This window comes from Macaca mulatta, chromosome 3 (genome assembly GCF_049350105.2).
Source record: "Macaca mulatta isolate MMU2019108-1 chromosome 3, T2T-MMU8v2.0, whole genome shotgun sequence".
NCBI lineage: Eukaryota > Metazoa > Chordata > Mammalia > Primates > Cercopithecidae > Macaca > Macaca mulatta.
Window position 1 is genome coordinate 171210726 of NC_133408.1, and position 24547 is coordinate 171235272.

Below are 24547 nucleotides of genomic sequence, written 5' to 3' on the forward strand. Positions count from 1 at the left end.
CAAGATGTAGGCTTTTGTAAAGTTCACTTGGAAAATGCCGGCATAATGGACACCCAAAAGAAAACAACTGCAGAAAATTCAGGCAGCATTAAAGTGTTGTAAGCCCAAATTCTCCGTCCTATTATAGACACAGTGTTTGGGTCTGTTCTAGTTCTGGTTCCTAGGGTGTGGCTGCAAACAACCGGCACTGACCGGGAGAGGGCAGCAGTGAGCCAGCCATCTCCAGCACACACAGCGCTCAGCAGCTATTTACCAAGTATGCACAGCGCATCCCCAGACCAAAGCCTTTGGCCCCAGGGAGACCGCCAGCCTGAAGGCTGTTCACACACTGCTATACCTCCCTCATACAGGTGCTCACACATACACACACCACCCAGACTGGAGAACTGCTGGCAGTGGCTCCTGCATTCCTGGGCCCTTTTCTCTCCCACCCATCCCGTCAGCTCCTCAGGTTAGAGGGAGAATCTCCCAGGACTGTTCGTCCATCAAGGCTCTCAGATAGTCCACAGACCGGGAAATGTGAAGCCACAGACGATTAAAGCCGAGAGACTCAGGCAGACTACACCTCTCATTTTCTCTCTCTTTTTTTTTTTTTTTCCTGTAGAAACGGAGTCTCCCTATGTTGCCCCGGCTGGTCTTGAACTTCTGGCCTCAAGCAAACTTCCTGCCTCAGCTTCTCAAAGTGTTGGGATTACAGGTGTAAGCCACCACACCTGGCCTCACCTCTCGTTTTCAACTGAGACATCTAAAACCCAAAGAGATCAACTCACCAAAGTCACTCCCAGAACTAAGGGCAAACAGGAACTAGGATCAGGGTCCCTCAACTCAGCATACTGGGAATAGTCACACAGTGAAAACCGAGGAAACCGGGGGGCGAGGGGGTTCAGTCCTGTGGGTGTGTCCTGACTTAGAGAAGTCTAAACCTCGGTCTGTCGCTCTGTAAGATGGGAAAGGACCACTTCCTACTAGGAAGAAATGAGGGCCAGAAAGCGAATGCGCCTTAGAAATATGCTTATAAATGCACTTAGAAAGAACATGCATTCCCTCTCCCTCCCTCAGCCCTGCTGCGAGCCTCAGATCAGCGAGCTACTCACACAGAGGGTGTTTCCTGTGAGGTTCAGGATGAGGAGCTTCTCACTTTGCATCTCAGGAGCCTCACACTTGGTCTGCAAGAAGCCACTGAGATTAAGGTTTGGGTTCATAGTCAGGGAATCTTTGACACTTCCCCCCAACTAAGGGGTGACCCAGATAGGAAGGAGTTCATGGCAAGCCGGAGGCATGGCTGGACCCATTCCAGAACCAGGTATGTCCTGGCTGCGTGGCTTGAGGGCAGCCCAAACCAGGACCAGGCTAACCAGGGAAAGGGAGGAGCGAACGGGTAAGTGCTGCTCAAAGCCCCAGCCAGGGGCCCTGGGTTGGAGGAAAGAACAGAAAAGCTTGTCTTAAAGCCCCTTCTACCTGAGTCTGGGTTCTCAGACTTGCCCCACGCCCGCCAGAGTTACCCAGTCACTCCCATGAGCCAAGGTGGGAGAAGGTGTTTTGGGGTATCGGTGGGTCGTTGATGCTGCCGTGGGGCTGGAGCTCATGGTCTCTGGCAGGGGAGACATTCTCAATGCTGTCGTCGGGCTTGTGGGCTGCACTGTCCCCTTGGAGGAAGGGGCCATAGAGCTGGCTGGCATCTGGCTGGAGGTCTGTTCAGTTCTTTGCGAGATAACTGATGGCGCTGTCATTGGGAAAACGAGGGTAATGGGAAAAGATGAGTGCACCCTCGTGAGAAGAGGACAGTCTTTTCTCGTTCTAATAGTTTTCCCAAGTTCTTTAGTCTTACTTCCCACAGAGACGGAAGAAGTGGACTGACTCCTATGACAAGCCAGTGGAATAACCCAGCAAAGGAAGTCACAGCAGCTGCAGTGAACATTCACCAACCACTTACTGTGTGCAAGGGACCAAGTGCTTCAAAGGTACTTTCCTACTGAATCCTCATAACAACCCTCTGGGGGAGGAATCGTCACCGTCCCTATTTCATAAACAAGGAAACTGAGGCTCCGAGGAGCTCAGTGATTTGCCCGAGTTCCCATGCCAACAAGTGGCAGGGCAGGGATTCGAATCCAGGATTATCTCAGCCGGAGCCCACACTCCTGTGTGGCACCCTCCTGTAGAGTGGTGGCCTGCTGACTTCAGACCATATGCTGCTGATACGCAGCAACATCACCAGGGAGCACTCAGAAATTCTGGGTCCACAGATCTGAGATGGGTCATGATCCTAAGGCTCATGATCCACAGGTAGATTTTGAAATTGATTTACTAGGTTAAGACCAGCTCTTATAAATAAATAAATAAATAAGTATTGGCCAGGCACAGTGGCTCACACCTGTAATCCCAGCAATTCTGGGAGGCCAAGGTGGGCAGATCACCCAAGGTCAGGAGTTCAAGACCAGCCTGGCCAACATGGTGAAACCCTGTCTCTACTTAAAAAAAAAAAAAAAATTAGCCAGGTGTGGTGGTGCACACCTGTAGTCCCAGCTACTCAGGAGGCTGAGGCAGGAGAATCGCTTGAACCCGGAGGTGGAGGTTGCAGTGAGCAGAGTTTGTGCCACTGCACTCCAGCCTGGGTGACAGAGCGAGAGACTCCATCTCAAAAATAAACAGGTATGGAATAGAAACTGTTCCCCTCTCGGGTTCAAGCAATTCTCCTGCCTCAGCCTCCTGAGTAGCTTTACAGGCGCCCACCACCACACCCAGCTAATGTTTGTATTTTTAGTAGAGACCTGTTGGCCAGCCTGGTCTCGAACTTCTGACCTCAGGTGATGCACCTGCCTCAGCCTCCCAAAGTGCTGCGATTACAGGCATGAGCCATCATGCCCTGTAATCAGGCCCTGAAAAGTTTCTTGGTGCTTGAAGAAAGCCAGGCATTACTTACGTGGGGTGGTGATCATCCCCGGGCTTGTGAAGGTGTGGCCAGGGCTAGCCACAGTGCTTGAACTGCTTGAACTGCTTGAAGCTGTCGTAAGATGGTCATGTCCCGAGCGTGTTGGGGTGGCCACAGGATGCGTCCAAGTGGGTTGTGAGGGGCTGACTGGATTTGTAGGGTGATGGGTGGTTGGATGTTCTGCCTTACTGGATGAGAGGTCTGTGGTCACACTGTGGCTGCGTTGACCCCCAGAGTTTGTTGTATTTTCTGCTCCATTCTGGCTGCTTGTGGTGTTAGGTTTCACTGTGGTCGTGGAGATTGCAACTGTAGTGGCGCCTGCACCTTGCGTGCTCCTGGAGCCCTTGTTGGCGGTAGTAGTGTTGTCTGAGCAGCATCCTGTAGTCACGGTAGTGGTGACTGGGCCTGAGGTTTGCGGAACCTGGGTTGTAGTCCCCGGTGAGTCACTGGACACACCACGGGTGCTCGCCGTGGTCGGGGCCAAGGTGTTCACGGCCTTGGAAGTGGGGACTGTGCTCTGCTGGACTGTAGCTGTAGTGGAGACACTGGATGCTGAAGTCAGGCCTTGCTTGACAGTGGTTTCCGGTGTTGTGCTAGATGGGTTCTTAGTAGTCGGGGCTGCTGTTTGCAAAGACAACACAGAATGGAGTTAGGGCTGGGAGACTTCCTCACCACACTTCTCCAGCTCTTCCCCAGGATTCAGAGGTCTTGCTCGCAGCCCTGCCGTCTGCCTTGCTGAAGGCCTGGGTCTTTGGTAAATCCCGAATTTTCTGAGGTTCAAGAAACCTCTAAGCGGGCAGCTTGGCGTGCAGCGGGGTCAGAAAAGCGAAATGCTGCTGAAGGGGAGGCCAGGCCAGCAAGGCCCACCACACGTGGAGGCTGTCGTGCACACCTTGCCCTCCCCGTCCGGCCCCACGCACATCCCCCTTAAGTTTCTCAATATGCTACCCCAGAACCAGCCTCCAGGAACACCTCTGTCTCCTCCTCCCCAGCTCCCAGGCACATGGCCCACAGAAAATTCCACAGACTAATGCTTCCTGAACTGCCCTGGCCTTGTTCTGAGCTTAAGCAAAAAAAGACATGGGCTCTGTTCTCATGGAAGTTAAATCTAGGAGAAACTGATGATAAACTGAAATTACACAAATTACTATTTCAGTACCAGGTGAGCTGTGCCAAGAAAGAAAGGCCGAGTGCCCAGACTGCATGCAGCATGGCGGCTTCACCTGCCATTTCTTGAGGAAATGGGTTTTGTGTCAGGCAGTGGAGACACAATGGTGAACACGACACAGAGAGTCGTACCCTCGAGGCGCTTACACTGTGGTGGAGAGGCAGAGACTAAACACGTGGACAGAGCACGGAGGAAGTGAGGAAGGAAAGGATGCAGAGGCGAGCAGGGAGGGACCATGTCGAGCGAGGGAAGGAAAGGCATCTCTGCAGTGACGGTTAAGCTAAGTCCTAAAGGGTAACAAGGAGAATGCTTTGTGAAGAATGGGAGGAAAAGTGTCCCTGGCAGAAGGAACAGAATCTGCAAAGCCCCCGAGTAGGGAAAGGAGCTGAAAGAAGACAAGCAGGAATGGAGTTGGGTGAGGAGGGGTCAGGCACAGGGCTGAGAAAATACAGGGTCTTATGACAGTGACAGCAACTGAATGTCCAAACCAGACATTTTTGAGAATAAAAGGCTCTCTTAAAAATCACATTCGTCCAGGTGCGGTGGCTCATGCCTATAATCCCAGCACTTTGGGAGGTTGAGGCAGGCAGATCACTTGAGGTTGAGGAGTTACAGACTAGTCTGGCCAATGAAGAGAAACCCCGTCTCTACTAAAAATACAAAATAAATCAGCCGGGTGTGGTGGTGCAGCCTGTAGTCCCGGCTACTCAGGAGGCTGAGGCAGGAGAACCGCTTGAACCCGGGAGGCAGAGGTCGCAGTGAGCTGAGATGGTGTCACTGCACTCCAGCCTGGGCGACAGAGCAAGACTCTGTCTCAAAAAAATAAAAATAAAAAAATCATATCCTACGTAGAATGAGACATAAGATCATCCTCCTCAGAGGCCAAAATGCAGATTCCAGATTTTATTCTTGATGCAAAAAAGCAGCCACTGAAGGCATTAAAGCAAGGAAGTTTTATAGGATGACTTACAGAGAAACCTGTTCCTGCTGCTTTGGGGAAGGCAGACTGGAAAGAAGAGCGTGTGGAAGAGGGAAGAGAAGTTAGGAGGCAATTGCAGTGATCCAGATGGAATGAACAGCGTTGGCCACAGGAAGCTATTGACACTGGAGACAAAAGGCAGATAGTGTAAAGACTGTTTTGGAGATCAACTGCTTGCTGATGTCCTAAGTGAGGGAAGAAGAGAATCTACGTTGATTCCTAGTTTTCTGTCTGGAGCAGAAGGGAGTGGTGGGAAGGGGGCTGCTGGCTGCATCCCGTTCTCTGTACCAGCCAACGCCCATACCATTTCTCTATATTTGGGAGTTCTGCACCCCATGAGACTTGATGGCAGCAGAATCTGCCTCCTATGGCAATGCTCCTATGAAAATGCCAGCTCTTTGCCTTGCCAGCCTCCCCTGGGATGAGCATAAGCAGGTGGCAGTGCTACCATGAATGAGCAGTCTCATTCCAGCCGTGAGGGGCTCTGCAGGCAAGAGTGGTGACATCATGCATGGAGGTGAGGCCAAGCAGGCCAAGCACTCATCCCGGGCCGCAGCGCCACCTGGTGTTTGGCATGGGTAAGCAGCGCTGGCCTCCCTGGATCACTTCTACAGCCTGGCTTGGGTGATGTTCAAAGTAGCTCTGAATGTTGTGGCCTCCAGCAATCCCAGCTACTCCATACACTGGACAGTATCCAAAATCTTTTACACACACATTTTGCTACTGAAAAGCAGAAATGTTTATCAGGAGTAGCTGCCGGCAGCAAGACTTCAGGGATTGGTTGTCAGGCCTTACTGGGGACAAAGGGCAGTCAAAATTCTGCAAGTATTAAGGAATACTTGCAAGTGTCCCGTGACATCTCAAGGATAAGCAGTGACATTATCACCTCTAATCTAAAGTGAAGTGCCCAGGAAGTGGCTTTGGTGTGGCCCAGTGGCTGCTGCCAGAGTATGAAAGGCACACTCACCAAATCTGTTTTAAAAAGCAATACAGGCTGGGCGCGGTGGCTCACACCTGTAATCCCAGCACTTTGGGAGGCCAAGGCAGGTGGATCACCTAAGGTCAGGAGTTTGACACCAGCCTGGCCAACATGGTGAAACTTCGCCTCTACTAAAAATACAAAAATTAGCCAGGTGTGGTGGCGGGTGCCTGTAATCCCAGCAACTCAGGAGGCTGAGGCAGGAGAATCACTTGAACCCGGGAGGCAGAGGTTGTAGTGAGCTGAGATCATGCCACTGCACTCCAGTCTGGGTGACAGAGTGAAACACGGTCTCAAAAAAAAGAAAAACAAAAAAAAAGCAGTGCAATGTGAGGGTTTGACAGGCATTTTTTCTTCTTAGTAGTTCATAAAATAACAGTGTTTCTTACTATTGATGGTATCATAGTGTCATCTGGCAAGATACTAGATTGCAAAGGGACTATATCAGCGTATTTGGGGAATTAAGGAATATGTGGGATGATTTTTTTGTTTTGTTTTGTTTGTGAGACAGGATCTTGCTCTGTTGCCCAGGCTGGAGTACAGTGGCACAATCAGGACTCACTACAGCCTTCACCTCCCGGGCTCAATCAGTCCTCCCACCTCAGCCTCCAAGTAGCTGAGACCACAAGCACGCACCACCACACCCAGCTAATTTTTTTTATAATTTGTAGAGACAAGATCTTGCTATAATGGCCAGGCTGGTCTCAAACTTCTAGGCTCAAGTGATCCTCCAGCCTCGGCCTCCCAAAGTGCTGGGATTACAGGTGTGAACCACAGCACCCAGCCCTGGATGGTTGCTTCTTACAATGGTGAACAGCTTAAAACAGGATTTCTCAACTCTGAAACTACTGGCATTTTGAACTGGATATTTCTTGTTATGGGAAGTTGTCCTATGCATTATACACAGAATGCTTAGCAACATTCCTGGCCTCTACCTATTAGATGCAAGTAATACACATGCACGCCCCTTTCCAGTTGTAACCAAGAAAAATGTCTCCAGATATTGCCAAATGTCTCCTGAGGGAGACAAAATCACTGCCAGTGAAAACTACTGGTTTAAAGAAAGAGAACAACAAATTCAAATTCCTAAATCCTCCTGTGAAAGCACAGACTGAAAACCAGAGACTTTCCAAGAACACATTCAAGGAGTCTCTTTGTTTGCAGCTGAAGGGCTGAGACGTTCAAAAGACTTTAAAAGCTTGATTCCATGAGTTGCCGAATTACGGTGTTAATTCATAACCTCACCAGGTCTCTTATGTGAAAATAGAACCAGGAGGCTGAGGCAGGAGAATGGCGTAAACCCAGGAGGCGGAGCTTGCAGTAAGCCGAGATCGCGCCACTGCACTCCAGCCTGGGCGACAGAGCGAGACTCCGTCTCAAAAAAAAAAAAAAAAAAAAAAGAAAGAAAATAGAACCTAGAGAATTTGGTTTTTTTTTTGAGATGGAGTTTCGCTCTTGTTGCCCAGGCTGGAGTGCAATGGCGCAATCTCAGCTCACTGCAACCTCTGCCTCCCAGGTTCAAGCTATTCTCCTGCCTCGGCCTCCCGAGTAGCTGAAATTACAAGCTCATGCCACCATGCCCAACTAATTTTTTGTATTTTTAGTAGAAATGGGGTTTCACCATCTTAGCGAGGCTGGTCTCGAACTCCTGACCTCAGATGCTCCGCCCACCTTGGCCTCCCAAAGTGCAGGGATTACAGGCGTGAGCCACCATGCCTGGCCAACTTAGAGAATTAAATGGTGACATGAGAGGGTGTAGATGAGTCAGACTACCCATAAATCTCCATCTTCAATGGAATTCACTTGCCAGGAAGCGCTACCACTGCTCTCCTGTAAGATTCTCGATAACCTCACTTGAGCTTATTGGCACCAAAAACCGAATCTCATCATGATCCCCACCGCTCTTTCTTTTCTTCAAACCTATAACAAGAGTCAGATTCCAGCATGTCCCAGGAGGAAAAACACAGACTCTGACCTAGGAGAAGGCTCACACACTAAAAATATCTAGAAAGAAACTTGCAAATACTTATGGATATTTACCATAAGGGTGCTGTATCAAAAGGAGGATGATCATAATTTTATATCAGGCTGAATTATGGGTACGCATACCATAGGTTTTGGATCCAATATACTGACTCCAGCAGCTACAGGTAGTTCTCATTGCTTTCTTAGTTGGATGACTGAAACCTGGACTCAATGGAAATCCACATTAAATAAAGCTGAGTTGTCAGAAATACCCTGGAACAATGCATAGGAAGAAATGCAAAGTCTTGGCTGGGCACGGTGGTTCACGCCTGTAATCCCAGCAATTTGGGAGGCCAAGTTGGATGAATCACGAGGTCAGGAGTTCAAGACAAGCCTGGCCAACATGGTGAAACCCTGTCTCTACTAAAAATACAAAAATTAGCCGGGCGTGTTGGTGCACACCTGTAATCCTGGCTACTCAGGAGGCTGAGGCAGTAGAATTGCTTGAACCCGGGAGATTGCACCACTGCACTCCAGCCTGGGGCACAGAGTGACACTCTGTCTCAGGGGGAAAAAAAAAAAAAGGCAAAGTCTTGGAAAGACAGAATGTTTATCATGTCTGTCCTGCTTACTCATGCTCTGGTGTGTCATGAGAACTCAAATGACACTCCCTTTACAAGGCTTTGGGCAACATAATTCATGACTTCTAAGATTCACATCTTTCCGTGTCTCTGAAATGAGAATGTATTATAAATAACACTTTGACTGTGGTGCTTTTTCTTTTTTTTCGAGACAGGGTCTTGCTCTGTCACCTAGGTTGTAGTGCAGTGGCATGATCTGGGCTCACTGAAGCATCAAACTCCGGGGCTCAAGTGATCCTTCCGCCTCAGCTTCCCAAGTAGCTGGGAGCACAGGTGTGCACTAAGACAGCTGAGAAATTTTGTAGAGACAGGATCTCCCTATGTTGCCCAGGCTGGTCGTGAACTCCTGTGCTCAAGTGATCCTCCTACCTTAGCCTCCCAAATTGCTGGGATTACAGGTGCGAGCCACCATGCCTGGCTTTTTTTCTAAGTGGTTCATAAAATAATAGTGCATCTTATAACTGATGGTGGCTTGGATTTGATTACATCTGGGATATTGTTAAGAGGACTATTCACATGTTCTGAGAACTCTGTGGCTGTCCTTCACTGGTCAGGTATGTTAATAGGAAATGCTGCTGATTTCAGTGGGGATGGACACCAGGTTCCTTGGTGTAGAGAAAATAATAGAATTTCATTTCCAGGAAAAAAGGTGTGTGTGCTTCCACAGTGGGCAGCAAGACCAGTGTGGCGATCACAATGGTGTAACCAAGGCTATTTCGAGCAGCAGCTAAGAGCTTATGTGCTCTTTCGGATCAAAATGGTTGGGCAGCTCACTGACTTCCTAGGTGTAGGGTCCGCAAACTGGGAACTGTGTTGATTCACGATAGAGAACGCAGCCACTTAACCAGGTCCCAGAACTCAAAGTTTTCATGGACTCAGTGTTCCTTGAATGAATTGTGCATTTCTTTCCTATGGCTGCGTTAACAAATGACTACAAACTAGGTGGCTACAGAAAACATAAATATATTCTCTCACGGTTCTGGATGCTAGACGTCCGAGGCTGGTAGGGGCAAGCTCCCTCCAAAGGTAGCAGGGAAGACTCTTTTCCTGCTTCTAATCAGCAATCCTGGCTGCTCCTTGGCTTGTAGCTGTGTCACTGCGATCTCTGGCTCCATCAACACATGACCTTCCTCCTTGCGTAACTCTCCATTTTTTTTTTTTTTGAGATGGAGTCTCTGTCTCCCAGGCTGGAGTGCAATGGCACGATCTCCACTCACTGCAACCTCCGCCTCGTGGGTTCAAGCAATTCTCATGCCTCAGCCTCCCAAGTACCTGGGACCACAGGTGTGTACCACCATGCCAGGGTAATTTTTGTATTTTTAATGGAGATGTGGTTTCACCATGTTAGCCAGGCTGGTCTCGAACTCCTGACCTCAGATGATCCACCTTGCTTGGCCTCCCGAAGTGCTGGGATTACAGGCTGGGATTATAGGTGTGAGCCACCGGGCCCGGCCACGTAGCTCTCCTCTTATAAGGATAGCAGTCATTGGATTTAGAGCCCTCCCTAATCCAGTATGACTTCATCTTAACTTGATTACATCTGCAAAGACCCTATTTCTAAATAAGGTCACCTGCACATGTACCAGGTACCAGAGATTAGGACCTGAACATGTCTTTTTGGGGGGGAATGCCATTTGCTCTCCTAATCTGCTCTCCTACATCCTCGTATAAAAACCAGGAGTCTTTCAAATATTAGAAATTAATTCTGTCTGCTTTAAAGAGAAAGTAAATCTATTAAAAAGATAGTGCGTTGGCTAATAAAATACTCGAGGTGACTAAAGAATCAAGCATAAGTCAGAAACAGTGCTCAAGACCTCTTCTCCTGAGCTGGTCTGCTGAGACCATCACTTCTACCACCATCGAGCATCAGCAGTTCGCACCACTGGCAACATTAGTGTTGGATACTGGATTTTATTGGGGATGAGAGTGTTTAAGGATGCTGTCCGTAAGAGGTCTTTCCATTTACTTTTATGACTGGCACCATGGGGAATCCCTGGGGTTCTAGCCATATTCCTTCCTGCTTCATTATTTAGCCACATGTAGGGTTCACACTAAGTCTGATTAAATTTAACGGGCCACTGATTCTGCTGTAGAGTGAGCTCCTTGGTAAAGCCTATGGTCTGTGGGGTAATTGTGATGGTGAATAAAGCATCCTGGGAGTCCAGAAACGGCGCCGTTGACAAGAAATGTGGCAGCCTGGAGGGTACATGCAGGTCCGGAACGGGCCGCCCTCCACCATGGCCACTTGGCCACGGGTCCACAGCGCCATCATTAGGCGATGGAGAAAGAAACTGATATGCAGAAGGGATCATCTTGCCCATCTGATTACCCAGAACCTTCTCCAGAGCCAGGCAAACATCCTCACACTCCAGACCTATCCCTGCGGGTCCCCCCACATGCCTGCCTAACCTTCCGAGTCACACTGATTCTCCACTGCTGTTCCTTCTGAGTTCCCTAGCATTGCTTTAAAAATCATTAGCTCCTGCCGATGAATCTGTTCAGAACCTCGCCTCAGTGGACCTTTCCTTCAAAAACAAAAGACCGGGAAATGTATTCTTTAAAGTCCTGGTCATTGGGAGAATTTTGTTTCTACACCACCCTTCAGGATCCCCCCTAAATAGAGCTTTTCTCCTGTCACCGTCCACTTTTGGCTGGTACTAGCATATTACCCCAAATCATATAAAACCAGGCTTGGCTTTTTCACTCCTCATTCAGCTGATCACAGGGAACTAATTCTCTTAGAGACCTTTAGGTATGGGTGGGGGCAGGAACAGGCATTCTGAGGGTGTGAGCCACGCTGCAATTTCCATTGTCCTCCTTTAGGACCAACCCCGGCCTGGTCCTCTATCTACCACCTTCAATCTGACAATGGAAAGCCACAAAACAAACCTAAAGAAAAAAATGGAAGAATGAAAGAACCACCAAAGAAATAGAAAGCAAAATACAATAGCAAATATCAAAATCAAAAACTGGTTTTATTAAACGGGCTAATAAAGTACCAAAAAGTCTTTGAAGAAGTTGATCAAAAGGGAAAAAAAAATCCAAAGGTATAAGTAAACAATGTGAGGTACAAAAATAATAATAGATATTTAAAGCATAATACCTTATGGGCAAATACTTATAAATTTGAAGCAGATGAGACAGACAAATTTCTTTCTCTTTTTTGAGACAGGGTCTCACTCTGTCCCACAGGCTGGAGTGCAATGGTGTGATCTTGGCTCATTACAACTTCCTGGGGTCAAGCAATCCTCCTACTTCAGCCTCCTGGGTAGCTGGGACTACAGGCATGTACCACCACACCCAGCTAAAATTTTTGTATTTTTTGTAGAGAGAGGGTTTCACCATGTTGCCCAGGCTGGTCTCAAACTCCTGGGCTCAAGGGATCCATCTGCCTCGGCCTCCCAAAGTGCTGGGACGACAGATATCAGACACTGTGCCCTGCCACAAATTTCTTGGGAAAAGGAAAAGCTTACCAGAGTGACTCAAGGAAAATGGAAATAATCATTTATCCTATAATAATAAAGAAATTGAGCCTTTCCAACTTGGGTGCGGTAAAATGGCTCCTGCGAAGAAGGGTGGTGAGAAGAAAGGCCATTCTACCATCAACGAGGTGGTGACCGAGAATGTACCATCAACAATCCCAAGAGCATCCTGGAGTGGGCTTCAAGCAGCATGCCCCTCAGGTACTCACAGAGATCCAGAAATTTGCCATGAAGGAGATGGGAACTCCAGATGTGCGCATTGATACCAGGCTCATCAAAGCTGTCTGGGCCCAAGGAATAAAGAATGTCCCATACCTATCTATCCCTGTGCGGTTGTCCAGGAAACAGGATGAAGATCCACCAAACAAGCTCTATACTTTGGTCACCCACGTGCCTGTTACCACTTTCAAAAATCTATAGACAGTCAATGTGGATGAGAAGTAACTGCTGACTGTCAAGTACACCAAACAAAGTTATAAAACCACAAAAAAGGGAAAAAAAAGAAATTGAATAGTTACTTTTATCATAAAGAAACTCCAAAACAGGATTCAAAGATCAAATCATTCTGGCCTTACATGAATGAACTTTCTATAGCACAGTCTGTTCTGCTCTAATATGTGTCTGTAAAAGGAATTGTTTCATATACAGTTGTCCATCCACAAAACATGAAAAGCACAAACCAAAGAAAAAGACTGATACATTTAGCATCAAAGTTAAGAATTTGTGTTCATCAAAAGAAACAATAGGACTTCCGGTTTCAGCTAATGAGAGCAGACTAGAAAGAACTTTGCTCCTACTCTGACTACAAGAAAAAAGCTGAGAGGCTGGACATGGTGGCTTACATGTGTAATCCCAGCACTTTGGGAGGCTGAGGCGGGTGGATCACTTGAGGTCAGGAGTTCGAGGTCAGCCTGGCCAATATGGTGAAACCCCATCTCTACTAAAAATACAAAAATTAGCCAGGCGTGATGGCGGGGGCCGGTAATCCCAGCTACTCAGGAGGCTGAGACAGGAGAATCACTTGAACCCGAGAGGCGGAGGCTACACTGAGCTAAGATTGTGCCATTGTACTCCAGCCTGGGTGACTCCATCTCAAAACAAAGACTCTGTTTCAAAAAAAGAAAAGAAAAAGTTGAGAAGCCAAAAAGTCATGACTTTTCTTGAGCCCTGAGGTCATGAAGAAAACGCCCCTAAAAAGTGGAGATGGATGGACAACTGCAGGGAGCAACCCGACCAGGGCACTTGCTTTACCTGGGACGTGGGCAAAGTTCAGTAAGAAGATTAAGGCCAATTTTTTTTTTTTTTTGAGACGGAGTCTCGCTCTGTCACCCAGGCTGGAGTGCAGTGGTATGATCTTGGCTCACTGCAACCTCTGCCTCCAAGGTTCAAGTGATTCTCTGGCCTCAGCCTCCTGAGCAGCTGGGCGTACAGGCACACACCACCATGCTCAGTTGTATTTTTAGTAGAGAAGGGGTTTCACCATGTTGGTCAGGCTGGTCTCGAACTCCTGACCTCGTGATCCACCCACCTTGTGCTGATCCCAAAGCGCTGGATTACAGACGTGAGACACCGCACTCAGCTGATTAAAGACAAATTTTAAATGAGCTTCTAAAAGCTGTGGATGGGTTAGTATGAAAATGTGAAGCCCTATGAGCTGTAGGCTTGTAATGTCCACAACACAGGGCAGTTTACTCCTAGGAACCCCATCAGGTGTTCACAGGAAGCCTTGAAAAAGCAACCCCTTGTGGGTGGGGCTCGCTGGGGAAAGAAACAGCCGGTGCTGAAACTCCATACCCTCCACATCCCTATAGGGCAGGAAAAAAGCCTTTCAGGTGGAGGTCAACAAAGTCTCCGGCCTGAGGGCACTGGCGGAAACCTCCCACAGCCCGGGAAGAGTACAGGAAAAATAAAACAGCTCCTTACTCCTGAAGCTAAACCCAGCTGCAACATCTAGGTAAGAGGCAGGAATGTGAGTGAAGGCCACACCCCCAAGCTCAGCTTCCCAGGGCCTGAGGGAGACTTAAACAGAACACCAGGAAATGGTCCCCTCCCCTGTTCTACAAGGCCAGCAAGTGTGAAGTAAAAAATAACAGTGGAGCAGCAGGGCGCAGTGGCTCTCACGCCTGTAATCCCAGCACTTTGGGAGGCCAAGGCAGGTAGATCACCTGAGGTCAGGTGTTGGAGAACAGCCAGGCCAACACAGTGAAACCCTGTCTCTACTAAAAATACAAAAAAATTAGCCAGGCGTGGTCAGAAGGCTGAGATGGGAGTCCCAGCTACTCAGAAGGCTGAGATGGGAGAATCGCTTGAACCCGGGAGGTGGAGGTTGCAGTGAGCCGAGATCGTGCCACTGCACTCCAGCTTGGGCAACATGGTGAGGATGCATCTCAAATAAAAACAGTGGAATACAGCTGTGGGGAGCTGCAAAAGGCAGACTATCTGAGGAGCAGCAAACAAGGATGAGCTACAGCCAAGCAAGGACCCACAGAGATATTACTGGAGGACTTTGCAGCCCCGGGTGCAGCAAAGGTATCCACAGCAACAACAAATTGTAAGCCCAGCCTAACTTGTGTCTTCATTAACATAAACCTTCACACTAAAAACACAGCAAAAGAAAAGCCACACAGTAGGCAGCCACCAATCTACTTCTATCTACAGACTCACCTATTCTGGAGAGTTCACGTAAATGGGATCAATCACTATGTGGTCTTCTGTGACTGGCTTCTTTTACTTTGATGTGTTTTCAAGCTTTTCTCTTTCACTTTTGTTTGCCTGGTTCATCCATGGTAGCATGTGTCCGTTCCTTACTTCTTTGTATTGCTAAATGATATTTCATAGTATGGAGCTTCCATTTTTGTTCATCCATTCATCAGCTGATGAACATTTGGGTTGTTTTAACCCTTGGGCTATTATGAATAATGCTGCTATGTGTACAAGTTTTTGTGTGACCATGTTTTCATTTCCCTTGGGTACATACCTAGGAGCGGAATTGCTAGGTCATGTGGTAACTCTTTATTGAGTATTTTGAGGGACTGCCAAGCTATTTTCCAAAGCGGCCGCTCCATTTTACATGTCAATCAGCAATTGTTTTGTGAGTCCAGTTTTTCCAGATCCTTGCCAACAATTATCATCTTTTCCATTATTGCCATTTTAGTGGGCATGAAGTAGTATCTCATTGTGGTTTTTTAATTTCCCTGATGACTAATCAAATCTAGCACTACATAGAAAGGACATCATGACCAAGTGAGGCTCATCATGGACAGTTCAGTGTTTGAAAAATCAATCAGTGCAATTCAACACATTAAGAAGCAAAATAAGAAAAACCATATGATTCTCTTCATATTTGCAGAAAAATCATCTAACTTTTTTTTTTTTTTTTTTTGAGACAGAGACAGCCTCACTCTGTCGCCCAAGCTGGAGTGCAGTGGTGCGATCTCAGCTCACTGCAACCTCCGCCTCCCGCGTTCAAGCAATTCTCCTGCCTCAACTTCCCAAGTGGCTGGGATTACAGGTGCACGCCGCCAGGCCCAGCTAATTTTTTGTATTTTAGAAGAGACGGGGTTTCACTGTGTTGCCCAGGCCGGTCTCAAACTCCTGAGCTCAGAAAATCCACCCGCCTCGACCTCCCAAAGTGCTGGGATTACAGGCGTGAGCCACCGCGCCCAGCCCATCTAACAAAATTTAACATCCATTCATGATTTAAAACAAAACAAAACCTTTCAGCAAACCAGGAATAGTAGGGAACTTCCCTCACCTAATTAGTGATGTCTCCAAATAAACCTACAGCTAACATCATACTTAATGGGAAGAGACCGAACGCTTTGCTATGAAGTTTGAGAACAAAGCAAGGATGTCCTCTCTTTCCACTCCTATTGAACATTGTACTGTGAGTCCTACCGGGTTCAATAGGAAACACACACACACACACACACACACACACAGAGAAAACAACAAAGAAAACTCAACAATAAAAACCCAATATTTTAAAACAGGCAAAAGATCTCCAAGGAAAAATTACCAAAGAAGATATACAGATGGCAAATAAGCATATGAAAAGATACTCATCATTAGTCATTAGGCAAATTCAAATTGAAGCTCCAGTGCAGCACCATTACATACCTATTGGAATAGCTAAAATCAAACAAACTGACAAAACCAAACGCTAAACAGGATCTCTCATACATGGCTGGTCGGAATGCACAGTGGTACAGATAATTTGGAAAACGGTTTAGCAGTTTCTTTTGAAGTGAAGCAAACAATTATTATATGACCCAGCAATTCCACCCTTATTTACCTACACGAAATGAAAACCTATAGTCACACAAAAACCTACATGCAAATGTTTACAGCAGTTTTATTTACAATCACCCAAAACTGAGAACCACCGGGATATTCTTCAGCAAGTGAATGGATATTATATAGCCATATAATGACTACTCAGCAATAAAAAGGAATAAACTAGTGATTCATGTGACAGCATATATAAGATTTAAATACATTTTGCTAAGTGAAAGAAGCCAAAAGTCTGCACAGCATGATTCCATTTTGATTTTATAGATAGGGCAAAATGATAGGGAAAGAAAACAGATCAGTGGACACCAGAGGTTGAGAGAACTGGGAGGAACGGACTCCTCAGCTCCATACAAGGTTATTTTTAGGACAGTGAGTGATGCACAAGAATCCACAAGACTCTGCATTTCTTGAAACCCAAAGATTTGTGTACTCCAAGAATTAACTTTACTTAATGCCAATTTAGAAAAATAATCACCTCGGATGTCCAGGAAATCCTAGGATGTAATGGAGACTACAAAAATCAATTTAACTATATTCTAAAGGTATAACATGGCCAGACGCAGTGGCTCACACCTGTAATCCCAGCACTTTGGGAGGCCGAGGCAGGCGGATCACCTGAGATCAGGAGTTCAAGACCAGCCTGGCCAACATGGCGAAACTCCATCTCTACCAAAACAAAACAAAACAAAATACAAAAATTAGCCAGGCACAGTGGTGCGTGCCTGTAATCCCAGCTACTCGGGAGGCTGAGGCAGAACTGCTTGAACTGGGAGGCAGAAGTAGCAGTGAGCCGAGATCGTGCCATTGCACTCCAGCCTGGGAGACAACAGCTAAACTCTGTCTCAAAAAAAAAAAAAAAAAAAAAAAAGGTATAACATAACCTCGCTAAAGGGGGTGGAGAACAAGAGTTGACCTAAACGACTCTAGAAGAGTTTTTTTTTTTTTAACTAGATACTGTAACAAAAGAACTGCATATAAACAGTGTATTTTAAGTAATAAGAATGTTTCTTACAAGGGCATGTCAATTTCAAACCTACTTTACATGTATACTAGGATTGAACAAATAATTAAACAAATTATAGATAACATAAGCCAGGTTTCTAACTGTTGGAGAAAGAAGTTACAAGTAAGTAAACAGGTGGAGAGGACGCTAGCCCTGCGATGCTTGATGAGAGACAGCGGATGTCAGTCAGTCAGAACTCATGTTTCAATAGACAAATAGATGATAGATGAGGAAATGAATACATAGTTAACAAATGTCTATTTCCCAGCTCTGTCCACTCAGAGCATCTAGAAGCAGAGACATACCAGTAGCATAGGGTACACCCAGGGTCCATATTTGGTTTCTGATACCATTCTACAAAAAAAGGAACCAAGGCTCCTTGGAGAAAGGGCTTGATTCTAGTGCTGATACAGGGAAAATGCAAAATGAGCCTGAAACATCTTGTAATGTCAGAAAGTAAAGAAGTGCTAAAAAAAAAAAAAAAAAAAAAAAAAAGGAAGAGGAAGGCAAGTTCAACCTGAAAGACCTGAAAGAGGGTCAACAGGAAAGAGCTCATAATGGCCAAACCTGGAACAATTTGAGCAACAAAACAAGAAATATTGGATTGGAACCCCAAGAATAAAATAAATATCCACGAGTCTAATCTGATAAATAAATGATTAAATAACAAATCATCCTTATAGTGGTATTCCAAAAAATTGTAGATATGCCCCAAAAACTTCTATACTTAAGAAAACAGCCCAATAGAAAAATAAAAGAATTATACATGCATTTTTCAGAAAAAAATGGCACAAACAGCCTAAGAACATCTGAGAATATTAGTAATGAGGGAAATGCAAAATAAGAAAGAATTTTCTTTTCATACCCATCAGATTGACAAACATTTTAAAGTCAGTAAGAAGGGGTAGCAAGAATATGCAGTAGTGTAAATTGGTTGAAACACTTTGGAAAAGAGTGTGGCATTATCAAAGAAAGACATGCGCATATTGTTCAATCCACAACTTCCTTTTTTTTTTTTTTTTTTTTAAGAAGTCTGTTGCCCAGGCTGGAGTGCTGTGGCATGATCTCAGCTCACTACAGCCTCCGCCTCCTGGGTTCAAGCAATTCTCCTGCCTCAGCCTCCCTAGTAGCTGGGATTACAGGTGTCCGTCACCATGGCCGGCTAATGTTTGTATTTTTAGTACAGACAGGGTTTCACCATGTTGGCCAGGATGGTCTCAAACTCCTGACCTCAAGTGATCCACCCACCTTGGCCTTCCAAAGTACTGGCATTACAGGCGTGAGCCACCACGCCCGGCCCACAACTTCCAATTGTATCACTAGGCATTTATCCTAGGGAGACAAAATGTGCATCACAGTGCATTTACAAAAATGCCCTTAAGAATAGTTTACATTGGCCCCATATAGGTAGCAAGAAAACGCAGTGTTGACAGTAGTACAGTAGAGTACAGTCGACAGTACGGCTGACAGTAGTATGGATAAAGTGATAGTATATTCTCCGAGAATGCTATACTGGACTGAAAATGAGTGGACTATAACTACCTCTATTAGCATTAATCTAAAGAATAATACTGAACAATAAAAGGAAGAACAAGAACACTTACATGGTTCTACTTACAGGGTACAAAAATCGGCAAAACTAAATGTTTTTAGGGAAACAGAAAATGTTACAAAAATTTTACAGAGAATTTAACACTAAGTTTAGGATACTAGTTATCTCTAAGGGGAAACAGGGAGATGCAACAGAAGTTTCTGCTTTAGATTCTTGTTTTGTTTTAAGGAAGGAGTGGCTGGCTGTGCTGAATGATGAGACTGGCAAAGAGAAGTCCCTGGCAACCACCATGTGCAGTTTCAGTGGGCACAGGGCAGGTGGAAGCCTGACTCGGGCAGACTGAAGAGTGAATGAATGGTAGGAAAATGAGTTTGCATGTGTGGACAACTCGTTATCAAATGCTAGGGGATCAGAGACATACGGCAGCAGCCGGGGGGCGCTGGGACAGTTAAGAAACTTCTGTTTTCTTTTCAAAGGTAGGAGATGCTAGAGCTGGTATGAATGCTTTCTTTGTGTATGTGTTCTCTTCCTACTGTTTCATAGGGTCCTTAAGATGCAGAGGAGATATACCTGTGCCAACTCAGCACCCATAGAGGACTTGGCCTTCATTGGATAGTCAGACACCTTTTTTTTTTTTTTGAGAAGGAGTCTTGCTCTGTCACCCAGGCTGGAGTGCAGTGGTGCAATCTCAGCTCACCACAACCTCTCCCTCCTGGGTTCAGGCAATTATCCAGCCTCAGCATCCCAAGTAGCTGGGATTACAAGCACCCACCACCCGGCTAATTTTTGTATTTTTTTTTTAGTGGAGATGGGGTTTCACCATGTTGGCTGGTCTCAAACTCCTGACCTCAAGTGATCCACCCGCCTCAGCCTCCCAAAGTTCTGGGATTTCAGGCATGAGCCACCGCGCCCTGCCGACACTTCCATCTTTGAAACAGGAGGGAAGAAAATGGATACAGTCGTAAGTACAGCTGTATTTTGGTGGTAGAAAGAGTTTACATTTGACAGCTTTAATTTTCTCAATGAAGTCTAGATGAAATCAGCTATAGTGATATAGATAGAAAAAAGGAGGAGGGAGTGTTTGAGGGAAAAGTGTAAAATACTCATGTTGGAAATAGGAACATGAACCTCTTAGAAAAGAGGTTCTCAATCTTCAGCAAGCGTCAGAATTACACAGAGGCCTTGTGAAAACACCAGTGGCTGGATCCAGCCCCAGAGTTCCTGATTCCGCAGGCCTGGGATATGAAATACGCATTTCTAACAAGTTCCCAAAAGATTCTGATGCGTCTGGCCAGAGTTCCACACTTTGAGAACTACCATGCTAAAGAAGTAAAATATGAGCCGGGCACGGTGGCTCAAGCCTGTAATCCCAGCACTTTGGGAGGCTGAGACGGGCGGATCACAAGGTCAGGAGATCGAGACCATCCTGGCTAACACGGTGAAACCCCGTCTCTACTAAAAAATACAAAAAACTAGCCGGGCGAGGTGGCGGGCGCCTGTGGTCCCAGCTACTCCGGAGGCTGAGGCAGGAGAATGGCGTAAACCCGGGAGGCGGAGCTTGCAGTGAGCTGAGATCCGGCCACTGCACTCCAGCCTGGGTGACAGAGCCAGACTCAGTCTCAAAAAAGAAGTAAAATATGATTGTCAAGTAGTATTTGGTGCCAAATTGAGGCATGGCATCATGAATTTAAAGTTAATGCAATCAGCCAGATTTTACTGTAGCAATGTTCAGCTGCTTGGTGTAGAAAAATAGAGGCAAAGGTTTATCTGAGAATGGGGTTTTGCTAGGTATGACAGCAGGAGAGGGTGCAAGGAATTTGGGAATATCTTTGCAAGGTAGGGATTCTAATGGTGGATTATTGACATAGAGGATGGAGAAAGACAGAAATAAGGCCAGGTAGGGGCCAAAAGGCAATGAGGAAGGTTACTGGACTTTGTTACGTCTTGAGTTCAAGCATTGTGATGTGGGTTTACTTGAGCAGATAAGTTGGAAGGTAGAGAGACAGTGATACAAGGAGGAAATGCCAAGATTTCAGAGGTGATACAGTTTGAGGGGCTGAAAAAGTTCAGGGGGTGAAATGGGAATGACCCAATGAAGTAGAGATGAGAAAAGGTTGAGAAACAGAGGCCAGGGTATTTCAGTGTTTACCCAAGTGACTACTGAAGTCAACAAGAATGATGACACGTATTGAGATGAAGAGGATGGAGTGAAAGTCCGGTGAGTGATGGACAGGGCTGCAAAGGCCAGTACATCACAGCAGGGCAGAAATGACATGACATTCCTGCTGATGTGGAAGCCTATGTTGAATGAGTTAGCACAGTGCCAGCTCCCGCAGGGGCCAGGGGGACAGTGGGAGGAGAAGACGGACTTCGGCCTGCTCCCCTGCGGTGGGAAGGCTGCTTCAATCTTCAAGGAGGGCCTGTTTCCTCTGTTCCTGGCTATTTCCAGACCTAGGATTGACTCTTGACTATTAATAGTGGGAAAGGAAACTGGAAAGAATGCTCCGGGAAGAGGGGTGTGGAAAGAGTCCAGGGAGGAGGTGGGATGGGAGGCTCCGGCCTGGACACCAGTGTTGACCTCTCCTTCCTTCTTTGTCCTCTGCTCACCACCCCCAACTCATCTCCACAGAAGTAAAACAAAAAAGCTCCAAGGGGAGAGACAGGCAAGACGGGCGGATGTGTTCCTCGACTGGTGTGCCAAAGGGAAGAGCGCAGGCTGGGAAATGGGAGGTCCGAAACCTCCTCGTCCTGTCCCTGCGTGGGACCCCCAGGCCTGGGCAAGCTGTCCGCCCTCTTGAAATGCATCTGTGAAAGGTGGGCCAGAAGATTCCTAAGGTCCCTCTGGGTGTGTATGACACACCCTGGCCTCGGACTCTGTCGAGCACGACACTGTGTACTAGGTAAGCCTGCTTTGGCTGTGACAGCAGAGCCATCCTAGCCAGTCACTTCCGAGGGCTCGCGCTGGGCCTCCCTAGGGGTACAGGCGGGGCCTTTCCAAGGGCTGCCCAACCCTAACATCATTTTCCAACATGTGACATCTGCTCCACGAGCCCCTTCTTTCCAGGGGGTGCAGGGAGCTGCTAGGACTCAGGCAGGGCCTGGTATGATGGGAGGGGCCTGGTGTGATGCCATTGTGGGGTTCAGCCAGGTTGAGGTCTACATCCCACGCCTCCACCCCCAGCTCTCCAGGGCCCACCTTCTCAGGCTACAAGTCCTGCTGGCCATTGTACACTGGCCCTTTTATTGCCAGGCTTCTGGGTGGTAGCTGGGCAGGACAGCGAGGCAGGGTGGGATGAGAGAGCCGGGTCAGTAAGGGACCCGGGGCTGCTCTCTGTTCACCTGGCCAGGGCTCCTCCCAGCACCAAGGCACCAGGTGCCCTCTCTTGCCCCTGCATGCAGCCCCCTTACTCCCCTGCCTTCCTTGTGAAGAACTTGATGCTCCCCATGTTGCGGTCCCACCTCCATGTGTCTTGGGTTTTGTGAGGTCAGGGCTGGGCTTGGTGGCTCATACCCGTAATCCCAGCAATTTGGGAAGCCAAGGCAGGGGAATCACTTGAGCCCAGGAGTTTGAGACCAGCCTGGGCAACATAGCAAGACCTCATTTCTACAAAACAATCAAAACATTAGGTGGGCATGGCCGGGGTGGGGGGTGCATCTGTAGTCCTGGCTACTCAGGATGAGGTAGGAGGATCACTTGAGCCCAGGAGTTTGCGGCTGCAGTGAGCTATAATCACACCATTACACTCCAGCCTGGGCAATGGGGAGAGATCATGTCTCAAAAAAAAAAAAGGCCGGGCGCAGTGGCTCCCACCTATAATCCCAGCACTTTGGGAGGCCGAGGTGGGAGGATCACCTGAGGTCAGGAGTTTGAGACCAGCCTGACCACCATAGAGAAATCCCATCTCTACTAATAATACAAAATTAGCTGGGTGTGGTGGCACAGGCCTGTAATCCCAGCTACTTGGGAGGCTGGACAGGAGAATCGCTTGAACCCGGGAGGCGGAGGTTGCGGTGAGCCGAGATCGCGCCATTGCACTCCAGCCTGGGCAACAAGAGCAAATCTCCATCTCAAAAAAAAAAAAAAAAAGTCAGTACCCTTAATTCCCTGCCCCAGCAGTCTGGTCATCCCCCTGCCCAGCTCTTGCTTAGCTGGGCGCTCATTTCTTTCCACCAAAAGGCCCTTCTGGATCTCTCCAACCCAGTGTGGGTCCCGTCCTTGGAGGCTGTTGGCTCTGGTCTTCGGCTCTGAAATCTTATTAATGCTACATCCACCCGCTTATAAACAATTGCCCTCTGTGGCTTTAAGAAAACCAGTGTCTCCCCCTCTGTAACCCGCAAGGTGCCAACCAGATGTTGGTGCCTCCAGGAGGAACCTGACCCGGGATAAGAGCCAGGGGCTTGTCTGCAGAGGACAGCATGGGAAGGCCATGGAGGACCTGACTCGCCTCACTCTCGCCAACCAGTGATGGCTGTCTTCCCCGTCTGCATGTGCTTGGGTGAACCTTGGCCCATCTCTGCACTCAGGTCCTACCTAGATCAGTTTACCTATGACTGCCATAACAAATTACCACAAAGGCTTAAAACAACAGAAATGTAATCTCTCGCCATTCTGCAAGCCAGAAGTCTAAAATCAAGGTGTGTGCTTCTGACACTCCCTGGCTAAAGCAGTATCCTTCCAACATCTGCCCTCATGGTCACATGGCCACCTTCTCTATATGCCTCTGATGAGGACACTTGTCATTGGATTTAGGGCCCACCCACTGAAATCCAGCATGCTCTCATCTTGGGGTCCTTAGTTATCCGTAAAGACCCTCTGTCCACATAAGATAATAATCACATGTTTCAGAGATTTTTACTTGTATATCTTTTTTTTTGAGGTGGGGGGACATTTTTGGTCTGCCATAGGTCCCCATCTGGAAAAGAGGGGGTAGTGACTCCTGGGGTTGCTCTCTTTCCCTCCAAATGGTCCCCTGCTTAGGAACCCAAAAGTGGGGTGGCTTGACTTCCCTGGGTATAAGGGGTACGACAGACTTGACTGTCTGGGCCCCACGCAAAATGCATATGTGGAAGCCCGAACCCCCAGTGTGAAGGTAGAGCCTTGGGAGATACTTAGGTTTAGATGAGGTCCTGAGGATGGAGCCTCCATGATGTATTAGTGTCCTTTTAAGAAGAGGAAGAGACATCAGACCTTCTCTCTGCCCTGTGGGGTCACAGCATGAAAGCACTGTCTGCAAGCCAGGAAACGCCCGCGCCGGAACCTGACCATGCCGGAACCCTGATCTGCCCCCAGACTTTCAGCCCCCAGAACTGTGAGAAATAAATGTCTGTTGCCTAAGCCACCCAGCCGACAGTATTCTGTTATACTGTAACAAAAGTCAGAGCTAAGACAAGGGGTTCAGGATGGAGATTCACAACGAGAACAGAGACGCAAGAAGGGCTGCTCCAACTGTCTGGGGCAGGGCCGGGTCCCCAACCTGCGCCCCTTACCCCCACACAGGCTGAGTGTCAGGTGCAGCCACAGACTCCAGTCATGCTCCACCCTCCCCGTCCCTTCCC

General features: G+C 47.4%; 1 protein-coding gene and 2 long non-coding RNA genes across 9 annotated transcripts in view; 1 reads left to right on the plus strand and 2 right to left on the minus strand.

The window, feature by feature from the left end:
• Positions 1 to 24547, minus strand: part of PODXL (podocalyxin like) — a 58166-nt gene that overhangs the window by 7419 nt on the left and 26200 nt on the right. For 6 of the 7 annotated variants that reach the window (XM_015134926.3, XM_077997345.1, XM_077997347.1 and 3 more), the window contains 3 exons: positions 2921 to 3550; positions 1503 to 1723; positions 1095 to 1166 (listed from right to left, as the gene is read on the minus strand). In XM_015134926.3, the coding sequence (XP_014990412.2) occupies positions 1095 to 1166; positions 1503 to 1723; positions 2921 to 3550 (923 nt within the window). The remainder of the gene's footprint in view (positions 1 to 1094; positions 1167 to 1502; positions 1724 to 2920; positions 3551 to 24547) is intronic. The other variant, XM_015134927.3, reaches the window with a different exon arrangement.
• LOC114677032 (uncharacterized) lies at positions 1584 to 24330 on the plus strand. The gene is made up of 5 exons (XR_003728340.2): positions 1584 to 1961; positions 9828 to 9945; positions 19795 to 19952; positions 21621 to 21891; positions 23331 to 24330. It is a non-coding gene; the product is annotated as an uncharacterized LOC114677032 (long non-coding RNA).
• Positions 15507 to 22836, minus strand: LOC144339961 (uncharacterized). The gene is made up of 3 exons (XR_013415589.1): positions 20605 to 22836; positions 18742 to 19658; positions 15507 to 17009 (listed from the first exon to the last, which is right to left on the minus strand). It is a non-coding gene; the product is annotated as an uncharacterized LOC144339961 (long non-coding RNA).